Source organism: Rhinolophus sinicus, chromosome 6, assembly GCF_057876585.1.
Source record: "Rhinolophus sinicus isolate RSI-liver-muscle chromosome 6, RSI-T2T, whole genome shotgun sequence".
NCBI classification, from domain to species: domain Eukaryota; kingdom Metazoa; phylum Chordata; class Mammalia; order Chiroptera; family Rhinolophidae; genus Rhinolophus; species Rhinolophus sinicus.
The window spans coordinates 48489995-48507056 of record NC_142506.1 but is presented as its reverse complement, the minus strand read 5'-3'; the positions used below and the strand labels follow the sequence as shown (position 1 = coordinate 48507056).

At 36.5% G+C, this 17062-nt stretch overlaps 1 protein-coding gene across 9 annotated transcripts in view; it reads right to left on the bottom strand.

Annotated features, from left to right (window-relative positions):
- Positions 1–17062, bottom strand: part of RYR2 (ryanodine receptor 2) — a 568842-nt gene that overhangs the window by 252797 nt on the left and 298983 nt on the right. For all 9 annotated transcript variants that reach the window (XM_088799091.1, XM_074316770.2, XM_074316771.2 and 6 more), the window contains 3 exons: positions 15955–16076; positions 11627–11810; positions 9178–9313 (listed from right to left, as the gene is read on the bottom strand). In XM_088799091.1, the coding sequence (XP_088655217.1) occupies positions 9178–9313; positions 11627–11810; positions 15955–16076 (442 nt within the window). The remainder of the gene's footprint in view (positions 1–9177; positions 9314–11626; positions 11811–15954; positions 16077–17062) is intronic.

The window sequence follows — 17062 nt, the reverse complement described above, 5'->3', positions numbered from 1 at the left end:
ATACAATGAAATGGTACAAGGGAAAGCGTGGGAGGGCCAAAGGCTAATAAGCTGGAAAACCTTTTTGTTTTTTCCTGTATTTCTTCTTCCCATTTAGAGATTTGCATGCATATCAAGGATTCTGAGAACTCTGGCTGCAAAGTCACCTATTTTAACTTTGCTTAACCTAATGTTTCCTACTCTCCTTTAACCAAAGAACCCATCTGACATGAAATTCCAATCTCTTTACAATCTGACCTTACAATTTCTTTCAACCCAATTTGTATACGCAATTGAAAACGTTTGATGTTTCAAAATCAAATCATTCAATTCTCTCAAGATAAATCTGGTAAACATTTTATATAAACTCTACACTTACACCCATAAGATGGGTCAGAAACAGTATAACTGTTTACAAAGGGCTGGTGAGATTTTTATATGATATGGTATTTAATGGGAAACAGATGCTACCATAAAAAGAATCACTATTTAAAATGGATGGATCTTGAGATTATTATGCTAAGTAAAGTCACACAGAAAAAGTCGAGAACTATATGATTTCAGATATGTGGGATATAAAACTGAAAGTAACAAAGGAACAAGACAAACAAATAAAGAAACAAAAACTCATACACACAAACAATAATTTAGTGGTTACCAGAGGGTAAGGGGGGTGGGGGGTGGTAGATGAGGGTAAAGGGGGTCAAATATATGGTGATGGAAGGAGAACTGACTCTGGGTGGTGAACACACAATGTGGTATACAGATGATGTATTATAGAAATGTACACTTGAAACCTATGTAACTTTACTAACCATTGCCACCCCAATAATTTTTAATTTAAAAAAAAAAAGAAGAAGAATCACTATTTAAAATCTGGTATTGCTAGGAAGCAATTTGAGGAACTGAAATGTGAGGACACTGCCTGGTCACCTCCTTGTAACAGCAAAACAGAGGAGACCCTATAGTGACCGAGCACAATTAAACTTCAAGACTCCTTCACATTTCCTCTTTCTCCCAAAAAAGTTGTCCGATGTGAGAGTAAGAAAAGGAATCATGACAGAAAAGACAGGAAGGCTGTGTTCTTACAGCTGCATGAGAAGAGCTCTCTGTGCACAGAGTCCCCAGAACCAAGATGAAAAGACGAAAGATGATGCACGCCGCCATTACTGAGACGCTCCTCTTGCCCTGGGACCAGCAGCCCCCAAGAGCCAGCGCCCAGCTACACACACGGGGATGACCGCCAGGGCCGAGTCTCAGGAAGAGACATGGTAGAGGATGAGGGGCCCTATGTGCTCAGTGGGACTTATAATCTATAAGAATATCTGTTCCCGATTTAGAACAGCAGCCACTCGGGAAAGTATATAGTGAAGGTTTTAAATCTTTATAGAGTCTCATTTGTTTAAAATTTAGCTCACTCTTCATTTTACCTCTGGTTTTTACAATTAAAGATATTAAATATCTTCTAGCAGTCAAATGTTACAGATAAGGTGAGTCTTGAAGAAACAAATATCCCTAGGTGGAAAACACACAATGCAATATATAGATGATGTATTATAGAAATATACACTTGAAACCTATATAATTTTACTAACCAATGTCACCCCAACAGACTTAATAAAATTATAAATAAATAAATAGCCTTTTAATAAACCATGGGACATTTAAGAAAAGCATACAGTAAGCCACAAAGAAAACTTCATTAAATACTGCAAACAGAAATGGCAGAGACCACATGCTATGACAACAATATATTGGAACTAGAAATGAGTAACAAAAGCAGAAACAAAAATAAAACCCAAGCACTTAAAAAATTTAAACTCTCTCCTAAACAGGAAACCTGACTCTGTAGTGGCCGACCGGACTTCACTCTTTTTTAAATGTAAAGGAACAAAATACTGTTAGACTGCTTTACAGAAGTAACTAATAAAAATAATTTTTGAGTCAATAGGGAATCAATACCACAATTATCAAATACCTAGTAAATATTAAAAATAGGAATGCTACCTAACAAACAATGGTAGATAGTCAAACTGTGCTCAGGAGAAAATTAATTCAACACTTTAACTGCTAAGCAACACAGTGAAAAATGTTAACTAAACATTCATTCCTTTCAAAATATAGGGAAAGAACACCAAATAAATATAAGTAAAATAGTTAAATAGCAATTAAAGTAGAAATTATTGCATTAGAAACAGAAGTGATTTATGTAATAAGTTAAATGAGTAGGATTGATCAATATAGTCAAGGGCTTTTAAAAATATAAGCCTAATGCCAACTACTCTGATCAAGAAGAAAGAGAAAAAGGACAAAATTAAAAAGAAAAAAGAATTATAAACCCAGCCACTTTATATATATCTGTACTGGAATTTTTTTAACATTTAGGAAATGTTAATTTATATATATATATATATATATATATATATATATATATATATATATATATATATATATATACACACACACATATATATGTGTATATATATTTTTTGAGTCTATATACATATATTTTTAGAATGCTATAAAAGAATATATATATATATAAAAAGAATATATTTACCAAAACTGACCCAAAAGAGGAAAATCTAAAGATAAAAAAAAAAACCTAAATAAAATAAACCATGAAGAGTATTAAGAAGTATGTCAAAGATCAAAAATGTTTTTCTATGTTTAAGAAATAAACATCTTCTGTACTAAACCTCTCCAAAGTAAAGACACCAAGGACGCCTCCCTATTCATTTTACAGGACACAATAAGTGTGGTATTAATGCCCAACAGAGTATGCATACAAGAAAACCAGAGGGAACCCTTACTTATGAATGTAAATCCAAAAATCTTAACAAGAATGGTATTTACAAATCATATTCAGCAGTACATCAGCAACATTAAGTCAAGCAGGGACGCATTACTCCACTGAGACAGAAGTGTATTAGGAAATCTATTAACAAGTCAAAGATGAGTAATAGGAAGGTCTCCATACTCTAAAATACGTATGTTTCTAACAAAAAATATTAACTGAGTAAAACAGAATGCCTACTGTGTGTGTGCACGTGCACAGTATGTTTCACAGATAAATGGAGTGTGTGAATTATTATAATTCAGCAAGTTAGTTCGGAAGAAATCAGTTAAGTGAGTTTCTAAAATAATGGGAAAGTGTAAGAGAAATACAAGAAAGTTCATCACAGCAGTTTAAAACTGAGCAGTACTGGAAATACCCTGAGTGTGGACTAAGTAAATGATGACACATCCCTTCAGTTGGGTGGTTACATCCACTAAAACCTGATGGTTTACAGTCAGGAAAAGCAGGCAACCATACAGACATCCATGAAAACAATGCTATAAAAGAATACTGTGAGTGTGATTCCATTTTTGTGAAGTAAATGTATAACTCAAAGTTAATATATGCATAGCACGGAGAAATTGTTTTTCAGAACGTTTCTTAGACAATGAGAGCTGCCTTTTGGGGAAATATATCTTGGTAAGTGTCTGGGATAGAAACAGAGAAACTGCTCTCCCTGGGTCTAAAGGGAGAATATTCTTATTCCAAAACGGAAGGGAAGATGAATGGAGCTAGGAGGAAAAGACGGGTCATGTTCAGTGCTATGATCCTTCACAGGGATCCTGTTGACCCAGGACAATAAATCCTGGTTAAAAATCACAAATGCTCAATAAGAATGGCAGTTTGTATGGATCTGTGAGGAGGTGATGCTCTGCAGCTGAGTTATTACATAGCCTTCGAGAAACAGCCGCCAATAATGAAGAAGCAATGGAAGTGGGAAACAGTGTGACCACGTAAGCCCCCAATGTACAGACATCAAAGGGAAGACCTGAGCCCCCCTCAGCCCATCAAACTGGAATTTGGAGCAAGCTAACTAAACCTCCAGCGAGGAGGGCCACCGCCAGGGTCACAGTGGAGCACTGACGCGCCCACACAATGCTATGCTGCGTGTGCACGTGCGTGTGCGACATCTATGATATGTGTATAATGCCACATAGACATTCAAAGAAATCGTTTTAAAAGATTACACACTAAGATGGGGCGGTAAGTTGAAAAGCCATCTCCACCTTTCTTCTTTGATTATCTAATTTTTATAACAAAGATGTATTCATTTTAAAATTAAATACTATGATAAAGTTACCTGCTTTTCAATAAGAAAAAGGACAGAATGGCATCAATATCTAGAGTGGCAACTGCTATCAGATGTCTCAGCGTACCACTCTCATGTCCAAGGACCAATGATAACTGTATATGGTGCTTCAAGATACGGACACAAACTCCAGACAAACGTCCTTTCCTCAATGCAGGGCAAGCAAGCTAAACCTTGAAGTGCTCTTTAATTGCCGGGTAACTGGACGTAAGATAGTTAAGACTTTTCATCCTCTATACATCACTATTTTTCTTCATTTAAGAAACACTGGTGAAAATGTGTCAGGCACTGTGGTTTTCACTGGGAATATGAGCTTGAATAAAATATGAACATAATACAATGGCTCACAGGTATTCTTGTAACATATTTTAAGGGCTTTTATATCCAATACTCTGTTTTATTACACCTTTTCACATTGCCTGAAACTTAGAAGATATGCTATTTCCTAATATAGTGAATAAGTAACATCCAGTGTATAATGGAATGTCAGTGGTTATGTGTATTTACAAGTACTATAAAAACAGTTCTGAGCTAAGCTCTTAAAAAGAAAGTGCTCGTTCACTGAGCCAAATGTTTTCATGTTGACGAATTAAATTCCTGAACTTTTATCCAATCAGAATACAAAAAGTGATATTGGCAGTCAATTGAAAAAAAATACTATTGCAAAAAATATTCTGTATTTAATATCATAGCATCTCTGTATCCTCCGGCTTTGGTGTCTTCAAACTCTAAGACTCAATATTTCTCAAAATAGTCACAAAATCAAAAAATTACCAATGAACTGAGATGCAAAAACCTTCTAAGAAAACTCTCATTTTTACAACTTATTCAGCAAATACCAATGGCCTGCTTTGTACCATGCCCTGTCCTAGGTGCTGGAGATAAAGTAGGAAACCAAATAATATTCCCTCCAGAAGTTCACACTCAAAGCTTAAAAATACAGAGTGAACAGGCCTTGAACAGCACAGACCAATGAGGGGCCGATAGAACCAGAAAGATGTTTTCAATTTTCAGACTAACAAGTGGATACGCCTAAGTCTTAAAAACCATTAAAAAAGAAAAAAAAAAAAAGAAAAGGAAAAAAAAAAAGAAACAAAACCCAGAATGTTGCTGAAGATCGGAATGTAGTGACACGGCAACTTCTTGGAGCGCTTGCAGGGCTGCTCCTACAGGTGGAGATGGTTCCTTTGCAGCTTTGCAGCTTTGATGGCTCCTGCCAAGAAGTGACCAGGGTGAGAGACGCACTGACTGCTTTGAGTGGATAGGCCTACATGACTGCATTGGACCCAGAACACATGAAGGTTTCCTGTGGGTTGTGGAGAGACAGCACCTCTGTGGGATCACCCTGAGTACACCCAGTGTGGTCATCAGGAAAGTAGGAGACTCCAGGAAAGAGCTGGAGGGAGACCACTAGCTGCTTCTGGGAAGGACCTGCCAACAGCCACCCGACAGCCACCCAGAAGAGAGGACCTGCCAGCAGCCACTCAGAAGAGAGCTGCAGTGGCCCTGTCACAAGAATGGGGACATAGCTGAGAACTTCCAACATGCCCACCAGAGAAAGTCAGCCCTCAGCTACTGCCAGGACCCAGGATGATGCCCCCTGAGCAGACGGCATGCCTCCACACAACCAACTCAGAGCTGCGCTGTCTCCTCTCCTCCCTCTCCACCTTTATCAGGAAAAGGTAAAAAGAGACAGCAGCATGTCTATGCTCACAGCTCACAGTGGAGCCGACTCAAAGGGAGGTAGCTGTGATTCCAGAGTCTGGCTATGCTGCCCCCGGACCACAATCTCCTCCTGTTTGAATCCCCCTTACCTAGAAAAACTAAGAAGAGGGAAGATCCTGGTAGTGTATAAGCAGATTAAGAAAGTAGGTATCTCACAAAATTGGTTATAAAATCAATTTCCATTAACAATATACTAATGACTGTCATTTCACAGACATAAGATTACCACCAAGTTGGAAAAAAATAATGTGTCTTGTGTATAAAATGTCTGGAGAACAAGAAAGGAAATATCTGTATGCACAATGCAGAATAAGACCTGATATGCCCACGTCTGAAGCTAACACCCTTCATTTTCATCTCTCGCCTGCCTTTCCCCAGTGGCTTACAGAATTAGGAAGATCTGCCTTCCCACGTCCCTGGGGAATGATCTGACTATGCCAAATCCTTAATTGCCGTACCCTCTGACAATCTTTACGGACTCAGAAACTGGAAACTTCTGGCATCCTAAAAAAAAAACCCAGGAGTTTACCCCGTTTGTCTCATACTTTGAATCTCTATAAAATTAGCATCATAGAGAGAGTTTGCCAAAGAGCCCTTTCTCAGACATGTTTACAAAATCATCCTGGCTGGCAAGTCAGCTGCAGATTAACTGTGTGGCTGTTGGAAAAGACGGATGAGCACGTGCCGCAGCAACGCTTCTCAAAGCACGGGCATCGCTGCCTAGTACATCCTTGGGTCCTCCACATGGCCGGCTCACAAATCTCAGAAACCAAAATCATCCATTATGTCAATCTCTACCTAAAACACATATTAAACACATCCATCTGATATCTCTGAAAGCTGTTATGGATTACTCTTCCTGCCTTCTTTTCCCTTTTCCCCTGCTACATAAAAACACTGAAGAAAAAGAAGGTGGCCTGTTTCACATGCAACCCCAGGAGAGAACCTATTGCTTCCCTGTTTGGAAGAATGGGGAGGAGGCTTAACGGATCTCGAGTCAATGATACTTGAACCAGACTTTTTGATAGCTGGGTAAATGCCAGATAAAATATCGTACTGAACTCCAACTGCTGATGCAGACCTGAGACTTTTCCAGCCAAAGTGAAGTCAGTATAGGTGGCCGCCTATCTTATGATCACGCTGATTTCAGTAAAAACTGTTGTCACAGAGGGTGCTTAAGTCAACATAAGATTTGTATTCATTTATTTTTTTCTAAGAATGAAATCAGTGTTCGGTATTATAAAAACAGGAAATCGAGAGTAGTCAAAGGAAGATTTAAACTACAAAATCTCTCATAATTCTATTCGCTGGAAACTACCATGTGTACACATATATGGAGAGTGCACTGACATATAAATATTCTGTTTATTCACTGAACTCTCTATCATTACACACTTATGTTAACTGCTTTTTTCAATTATAAAAGTAATGCATATAAATAGATTAAGAAAAAAATATGTAATAGAACACACAGAAAACTAAAAGATCTCTCTCACAAGAGGCAGCCACCTAGTAGTTTTCTGTGGACCCTTTCAGAAATGTCCAGTGAATGCACAAGAATGTATCTTTCTCGACATATTTTTAATTTTATGTTATTGGACTCTTACTAAGCATACAGTAAGCATCTTGCTTTTTCTTTTCACTTAAGACCATGTCCGGGATTGCCATGCTAAAAAGAACATCCATCTTGCCTGTTTCATACAATTGTCCAAATGATACATTTATCTCAGTTTTCAGTGATGACACAGGGTTACACCACAAGGTAGGTACACTCTTACTGATGTAACCAATCTCCTATTGATAGAAAAATTGTTTTCAATTGTATGCTATTTGTAAACAATTTTACAGGGGACACCCTTCCCACACTTGTACAAATACATCTCTAGAATACATTCTTAAAGTAGAATTTCTGAGAGTAAAAGGATACATACATTTAAAGTTTCATGCATATTGTCAACTGATGTTTGTTTTTTATTGTTGTCAATTTACGTTCCCACTAAGAATACATTACCCAATAGTTTCACCAGTGATGGGTATTATCAACATTTTTTTATCAGTCTGAGTCAATGCATTCTATTATTTTCAATTGAACACATCCTAATAGATACATCATTTCACCTACAACCACAGGTTCGTCTCTCTCCATTTGAATGGGTAAATTATTGAAAAATCACATTTCTGGCCACGTTTCTATAACCATCAAACCAGAGAAACAATTCTGATGAGGAGCTGTGCTCACACCTACCGAGTGCCCAGCATTTTGTAGAGCTTATTATTGCTACTTTAATAATCAGGATCTAAAATAATCAGACTTGATCCCCAAAGAACTCTGTGAGCTAAAGAGACTACAGGCTTGAAGGGTAAGTAGCCCAGAAGGATAAAACTGAAGGGTTGACTCACTGGAATAGACTTTTTCCATGATTACAGGAAAATCATTATAATTCTCTTCGTACATTGTAATTAGTCATGGGTACATGACCACACCAGCCTGTCAAAGGAGATAACTAACAGATTATCAAAAGAGTTAATATGAAAATAAAAATAAAATACAAATTATCTAGACTTACCTATGACAATATTCTTTCTGTACATAACCTTTCTACCCTCAAACACACAGAGATAAGGCACTGTTCACCTAAAGCATTTATGTGACACAGGAATGAATCTGGAGTTGTGATAACATGTACAGCTGTCAACTGTCCCCTTCATATTGTCCTGTGAGGACAAGGACTCAAGGAATTATCACCAAAAATGCTGATATTCTGGCTATGTCCATCCATTGTTCTGAGAAATAAACTGTCCCTCTTTAGCCTAATTTCAGGTTAACACACTTGCTCACACATAGGGTGAAATCTGGGACCCTTCACAATCCTTGACAAGAGACAAGCAGAAGCTACACCAAAAATAACATAGACCTATGTTTGCACAGAGCCAACACGGATGCAGCGTTAAGTCGTGGCCAGTGTCCCTTAATGTTTGTCAAGCTACTTGGAAGCTGCAAATGCAGATGTCAGAATGACGAGAGAAGACTGGGGAGATCCCTGAAGAGATGGGACAGAGGGGGAGTCAGAGGGGCTCTTGTGGGACTCACTTCAGAATCAAAAAGGGAGTATTTATAGCACATCCACTCAGAGGCCCCACCTACCCAACTCCACCCTGGACAACTGTCCTCCCTCCGGCCATTTCATTTTTAGAGCTGGATTTAATGCAGCGAAGGTAAACACTGACAGCCTCAAGTCAGAAACACGTTATAACACCGCTGTGTTATGTGATCATTTTAAATAGACATAAGCAGTTATCTTGAAAATCCCGTCATACTTCTTACCTAGCAATTCATACAGAGAATTGAGGATTGATTTCCAGGCATCCCCGGCCTCTCTCCCAGCGATGTCTGCAAAGTGGGCAGCGCTGCTGTAGACGTGCAGCCTGTCGATGCACTCAAGCACGAGGCTGATCATCCCCTGGGAGGTGAGAGAAAACACCGTCAGGAAAGCAGTTCTGCACATGCACACAATGCTAATTTAAAAAAACAAAAAAGAAAAAAAAACACCTGGCTTAAAGTAGGTCTGTCGATCATTAAGAAAATTGAGATCATTTATTGACAGGACAGGAAGAAATTATTCTTTCGTCCTGTATGTGAAAAAAGAAAATGCTCCTGAAATAATTCAAGCGGTTTTGAAATCCTGACAGCTATTCTCAAATAGAAGCAGAAGAACAAATGAAAACATGTATTTCATACTTACATCTGCAAGGTTTAAGATTAGATTAATGAGTCATTCCTAATAATATTGTAAGTAAGTGAAGGGGCTCGGAGTATGCCACCCAGAAACATGGCACTTTGGCCTAAGGACTATTTTGAGCTGAAGACAACTGAGGAAAAGCAAACAAGAAAAATCTTCTGTCCTTCCTTCTTCTCTCCACCAGGAAGGGCAGGACAAAGCCAGACTCTTATCAATGAGCGGAGTATACATAGTAAGCTGACAACCTTTACTAACTAACTACTATCTTCCATTAGTTTCCCCCATATAGATACCTTCCTAGACTTTGCTGCCTCTAGAAGCACAAAATCCCTTTCCTTTGCCGGATCACTTCTCTACATATTTACTGTTCTTTTGTTAAAATGCCACATAAGCCCACTCCTTTGAGTTAGTCATCACCGATTGCTCCTGTGCGCATGCAGGACACATGTGTTAATGAACTTCCCATTTGTTCTTCTCTTGCAAACTGTCCCTTATGAGTCTAATTTGCAGGGCCACAGACAATGGACCTGAGTAGAGGAAAGCTATTTTTCTCCCTGTCCTACAAAAGCATAAGAGCACGTCCTTATTCTCAGGGACGCCATCATCATCATCATCATCATCATCATTTTACTTTTAATATTAAATTGAAGATCCAATAAATCAAAGAGAAGCTCATGAAAAGAGATATTTCAAGCAAATCAAAGAGTCACTCTAGAGCTTTGTAAGATGCTGTCTAAATCTGAAATTATGCTTTTATTACTGTTAGATCAAGGTTGTCAAAATGAGGCAAAGCACAAGAAAGAAGAGCTCAGCGAGTTGACTAATCAAATTAACTTATTTCCTTAGTTCTATGAACTCCAAGAATTCATAGAGCTGAGAATATTTCTAGGTCCCCATCCATATTGTCTTATATGAAAAAATGAAGAAAAATAAAACTAACACAAATCAATATTTCAAATTGTCACAGCCCAATATTTCATTTTAGTTTCACTAGATATTAAATGAATGCAGGATAGTCTAACAATTTGGCATATCTATAAAGAAAAGGTCCCATACACTACTCCCTGTTGTTGGTACTGGTTTATGTTGACATTTCCTATGCATTCATGTCACCATGGTCTCTAGATAGGTCATTTCTTTTGTATAAACATGGAAAAGTCCTCAAAAATTCATGTCTGTTTCAAAGGCTTTAGATGGAAAATTAGGAAACAGTTTTAAAACTAGAGGAACTTAAAATCAGGGATTATGGGAACTCAGCAATGTCCTCTAAACACTTTCTTAGATACTTTTACTCAGAGAAATCCATTATTCCACACACAGAGGCACTGGGAAGAATGGGATACTTGCTCGGCTGGCCTGATTTGCCAACTCAGCTCTGACACCCTCCCACGGAAACTCTGGAACATGTGGCACTAGTTCTGATACTACATTAGGACTACCGGACATATCACACGGTCCTTCTGTTATTCTGTAAAACACAACACTTGAGCTCTTTGGAGCAGCAGAAGTTTTGTGAAATAAAACCACACATGGAGACTTAATACATGCAAAAGGAAGAAGTGGGGTTTTTGAGTCCAAGCAGGGCCCTGGGGCTGTGCCTCCCAGGTGGCCCTCTCCCGGACAGCCCCCATCCCCGACACAAAGGGCCCTGTGATCTGAGGCAACTCCAAGGAGCCCTGAAAAACTTGCTGGACAGTTTGAAAACTCTCATGATTGCCAAACCTGTATTTATTGAGACATGTTCAGAGTCTGTTTTTATATAACGAACATGAAACCAACTGCAGTGCAACAAATGATCAGTGTGACGGCTGAGCAGACCGTAAAATAATATCTCCTTGGCCAGGGAGGGGCGCGTTCCATACTCACTGATAGAGAAACAAAAACAATTGCAGGGTTCTCCAAGGCCCGGTTCCCTTGCACAGTAGCATGCCTGCTTCACTAGACCTCAAAATGCAACATGTCAGACCGAGAATCTTTCCACCACGAAGTTTCTTTCCAACGACAGAACAGACATCAGTGTGGGGAGAAACCCACCTCTTCCTGGAAGAGGTTCTGCCGGTTCTTCAGAGCCCTCAGTCTGTTCTGCTTGTCTTCGTGCTCCAGGTGCTCCCCCGGCGGGTGGAGGTAGCCTATTAGGTCCTGCAGGCTGAGACTGACAGACTCTATGGGCAAGTCCACTGTGGCAGCCTTCACTTTCTTACTTAGAGCATCAAGGCCCCTAAAAAAAAAAGCAAACATTTCTCTACATCAGCGATTCACAATTTGAGGTACTAATTTTCAGTTTATAGATGATTTGAAGCACTACTCTCTCCCTACACCACTGTAAAAAGAACACAGAAGAAAAGTTCGAGATTTCCTGAAACAGCAATAATGAATATATTCAAATGAGAAATCATATATTCTTTCATGCATACATAATGTTATATGAAAAACATCAGTATCGAGAGAAACTCATCTAGAGAAAAACCTGAAGGGCCTGGAGGATGGATTCATACAAAACCAATGGTCTAAATCTTTAGAAACCAACCAATTTTCATTTGAGAGCTCTACGTACTTTATGGTTTAAGATGCAACTTTCCAGATTCATAAGTCTGACATTTACTAGCTGTTGTGTTTTGGTTTTGAAATAGGATGTTAATTGCTATGTTATCATTGACACTCACTGCATTCTGTTTAATGCCTTCCAGTTTACAAATATATTCTAATGACGTTAATTCAGAAAATCCACTTATTCGTCAGGAAATAATATATTAAAATGCTTTTCTAATACCTGAAAGAAATGTATTTAAAATTGAATTTAGAAATGACATGATGTGGCATTTTCCAGCCTTTGAGGAAAAACATTATTACTGGCAGTAAATGTGATAATTTGTTGAGCTTTCTGAGATTCTGAGTTTTAAAACTCAAGCTTTGAGTGTTTCTGGGAAGAACTTGAACACGTGGTGTTTATAAATCAAAATTTTTCCAAAATCAAAAGTTTATTAAAACACATACAACACACACCATAAAGGAATGAAAGAATGCCTATGCTAAAGTTGATAAAATAATATTCACATTCGTCATGATAAAATTTAATATATAAAAATATTATACTTCCTTTCCTGCTCTCTGCATCAGCAAAATTATACAGCAATATTTTATTCCAAGGAAATGTTTCTGGCTAATTATCTGACAGTATTGGAAATTTCATTTTTGAAAACAATAAAAGCCTTATGAGTATTAGATTACCTTCGAACTTTATGATGCTCAAAAATATTATTTAAAATGTATCATGATTTACATAAACTTACTGATAATTTTGGAATATTTGACCTCATCCTCAAAACGGAAATAGTAAAACGGCATGACTATTCTAAAGTTTGGCCTGAAATTTCAAATCAATTACATCAATGGAATTCATCTATTACCTAGTGTTATCATCTCTATAAGTTTTTGAATGCCCAAAAAGCAACAGAAATGACTTTTCAGAAAACAATTTTTTCTCCTGGTTTAAAATGAAAATTCATATGTAGTGAAATATTTCTTTTGTAAACATTTTATCCTATTAACTCTAGTTGAATGATAAATACATTTATAACAAAATCACACTCAACTCTCATCACACTAAAGTGAAGGAATTTAAGTGATTCAAATATAATGTCTACATTTTAAAACTTAAAGAGAAACAATAATAAATGTCAGTTTTTAGGTTATTAAGTTGAATATATCTGCTATCAGAAATATAACCATTTCATTACTCTCTAGGCGAAGCTTCTTCTCAGACGAATGCTAAAACTCTAAAATTGTTAATTATGCCAAGTTTTAGAACTTCCATCTAATATAGAGATATTTGTCATCTAAATGTATTAAAGACAAAAAAATGAAGAGAAAATAATTAGGGAAAACTAAAGGTGGTAGTAGAACCACACTATGTCAGAGCAAAAATTAAAGCCCTGAATTCCATCTTTATATTTTGTAATTTGAACATTAAGCCATATCACTACATAACAGACACAGATTCCTCCCTTCTCTCATTTACTTCCAGAATACATTTATTAATATACCTAGAGGGAGAAATGGTTTTATATGTGTGTTTGTGTGTGTGTGTGTGTATATATATATATATATATATATATAATAGTTCAGTAATACTGAGCATATATATATATATATATATACATATATATGTATATATATACAGATACATACACACATATATATGTATGTATTTTACAGTCCATAAAAATAGACTCCCTTCCCCTATACACAACACTAATGCAAACACACATACAAACCCCACTACCACTACCGTGACCTGGGAGAGAGACACAAGGAAGGTGTCATAACAAAAACTAAATCATCTTGACTTTCACTCTAAAAAGTAAAAAAAGAGATGTCTGCATACACATTTCTAAAATGAGGCTCTTCATAATAAATATATCCACATTAATAAAATAGATACTTAAAAATAATTTACTTTGAAAACTACAGGGATACAAATGTTGTAAAGATATTGAAATTTTAAAGATTTTGGTGCTTTCATGAATATGACAGAAGAATCAAATTATTTTACTTAAAATAACATGCCCTTTACAATGTTCTAGAATTATGTAAAGCTTTTCAAAGTTTCTGAGACATATCAAAAGTTTGTATAAATTCAGGACTTCTAATAGTTCAGTAATACTGAACATATAAGTAAAACCGGCACATGATATGTGGAAATATAAATAAACAAGATGAATTAAATAATATAACTAATGGGTAAATATTCTAGAAAGAAAATAAAAATACAAAACTTAATTAAAATTTAATATTTGAACAAGTAATGCACAATTAAAGTCAGTTAAGTGTAAGAGAAGGCAACAGACTCATTATGTTCCTCCAGGGCATTTGTTAGGAGGCCACAGGGGAGAGAGACACTTAAAAGTAGGTGCCAGATAATTCAGGAAAAGATGGTAATTTGGTGATGGGTTTGTAACAAGAGACCTAAAGTAAAAAATATACATACATAAATATAGCAAAACAGACCTGGCAGAGACCATGGACTATATTTGCTGAGGAAACTTGAAATCTCATCGTAAAGTAAGAATTGCATCAGCTACACTTGAGTTTCTTTTGGTCAAAAGAAAGTAACAGTGACAGGATTCACTCTCTCTGAACGCACACCCCCTATCTTACTCCCCACAAAACCGACAAAATATTGGGGGGAAAACACATTTCAAGGCACTGATATCACAGAATAAAGGACATGAGTGCCTGAGAGAGAAGAAACAAACAAGGTGAGCCGTACAATTGCCCCAGTTCACTGACTTGGGAGAATTTCTAGGCCATAGGTAGGCAGGTGAGCACGAAGACCCCGAGTTGTTTGCACAGTCTTTGGTTTTATAAAAGTATGCACACAATACACACATATACAGAGTGCAATGGTTTATAAAAGAAACAATAGTTAAGTGAATATTTATATAATCTTGGGTGGTGAAGGTCTTTATATGCTCTAAAAGCAAAACATGATTTATTGAGTAAACTACTATGGCAAAAGAAACATGTTAAAATTAGTTTTCAAACCAATAAATTAGGAAAATATTTGCAATTTATATATGGTGACAGAAAATTAAAATATCTAACATAACACAAGCTCATAACAGCCTAATAGAAATATTAATAATTAATAGGGTAAACCCAAAAGAAAATGAAGAAATCTAGTCAACAAACAGGAAATATACCCTTTTCACAGTTCTCAAATAAATGCAAATTTAAAAAAATAATTATAATTATATACATAAATGTGTGTGTACCCACACTAACATAACTTTTTTCCCCCATCAAACTGGCAAAGTTTAAAAAAATATGATATTCATCACAGTCCATGTATATATTGATATAATGTTATCAGAAACACAGGCCACAAGCTTGATTTAATTTGTAGATATTCAATTATTTCCATTACTAGGTGGGAAAACTTAGTCATTACAAGAATCGCTTTATTTTTTTAATATAGTTCAAAATTCACAAAGTATTTAAGCTCACAGATATCAAGGCTTAATTTTTTTAAAAAATACAGTTCAAAACCTCACCAAGTATTACCCTCAGTGTAAAAGGAAATTAAATAGGTCAAGCATAAGGATATCTTATAGAATAATCCTGACCTATAGCTCTCAATTACAAGTTACAAATGAAATTTCTGAAAGCACATTTCTTTCAAAAATGTCCATTTAAAAGACAAACATAAAATCATCAACCAGAACTTTCTAACGTGTTCGGCTGAACTTCCCAATTGAATGAGATCACCACCATAGTATATTTTTAGAATTGTTTATTTGGAAATCCAATAAGGAGACTGAAATAAAATGTCAAACGACCACAACAAAAGAAAGTAAATGTACCTTATAAATCTGTTGAACAGGAAGACTGTGCTCCGGATGACTCGTGCCGTCCGCGATTCTTCGTGTTGAGATCTGGATAAATTTATGCCATCATCCATGTGGCCTTCATGATGCATAATAGCCTATCAGAAAGTAGAAATAACGCCATTACTCTCAACATCTCTTTTCCAAATGGGGGTTAATAAGGTGTGCACTTGAAAAGGTGATAACAATGCAATCAAAAGGCAGCTGGAAGGGACTGTAAAGCTATTGTGTATATGTAAAACAATATGTGTAGGTCCCTGTGCAAACTAGTCCTTCAAGATAGTCATTCAGTTATTGTTTTAAAGAAGGAGTCAGTTATTGTATTGAGTTGAGCAAAACAAACACCCGAGTGTTTTCACATGTCTATGGTCAATGACTTATCCACAGTCTAACAAACCCTGATTGAAACAGCACAGGAAGTCATTACAGTTATTCCAATTATACAGTAGCTCTGAACAGACTGGCTAATTAATGGGTGTGAGCAATGTTTCTAAGGCATCTAAGCTCATTACAACAAATGCATTTTTATTTTATGAGTTCTTTTTGTTAGGCTTTTCATTTTTGAACGTCCTATGAAAGTATGACATGAAGAGACAGAAGTATAGAAACCGTAACAGCTGAATACTTGTCACAAAGTGAGCATACTGTATAATCAACACCCAGATCAAGAAAGAGAACATTATAGCACCTTAAAATCTCCCCTCGTGCTCCCATCCTCCACGATGGTCTCCACCTCCCTGACTTTTAACAGCAAAGGTCATTTGTTTAATAAATATAAATGGAACCATGTAGTGAGCAACCATTTGCAGCCAGCTTCTTTTACTCAACACTTACAGCAGCTATTTAGTACACCGAATTCAGGTGCACTGAATTAAAAATTAGTTATGAGAACTAAAATTATAAATTATCTAAAGAGCCCTGTAAAATGAAACTCCTTATACAATGAAACAGAGATATATCTGTACTCAAAGGGAATTTTAGAGCCTTAAATGCTTCATTGACAAAGAAAAAAATGACTAAAATGAAGGAATATATTACTCATTTTAAGACTCTAAAGAAAAAAAAACAATGTTGAAAGGAGGAT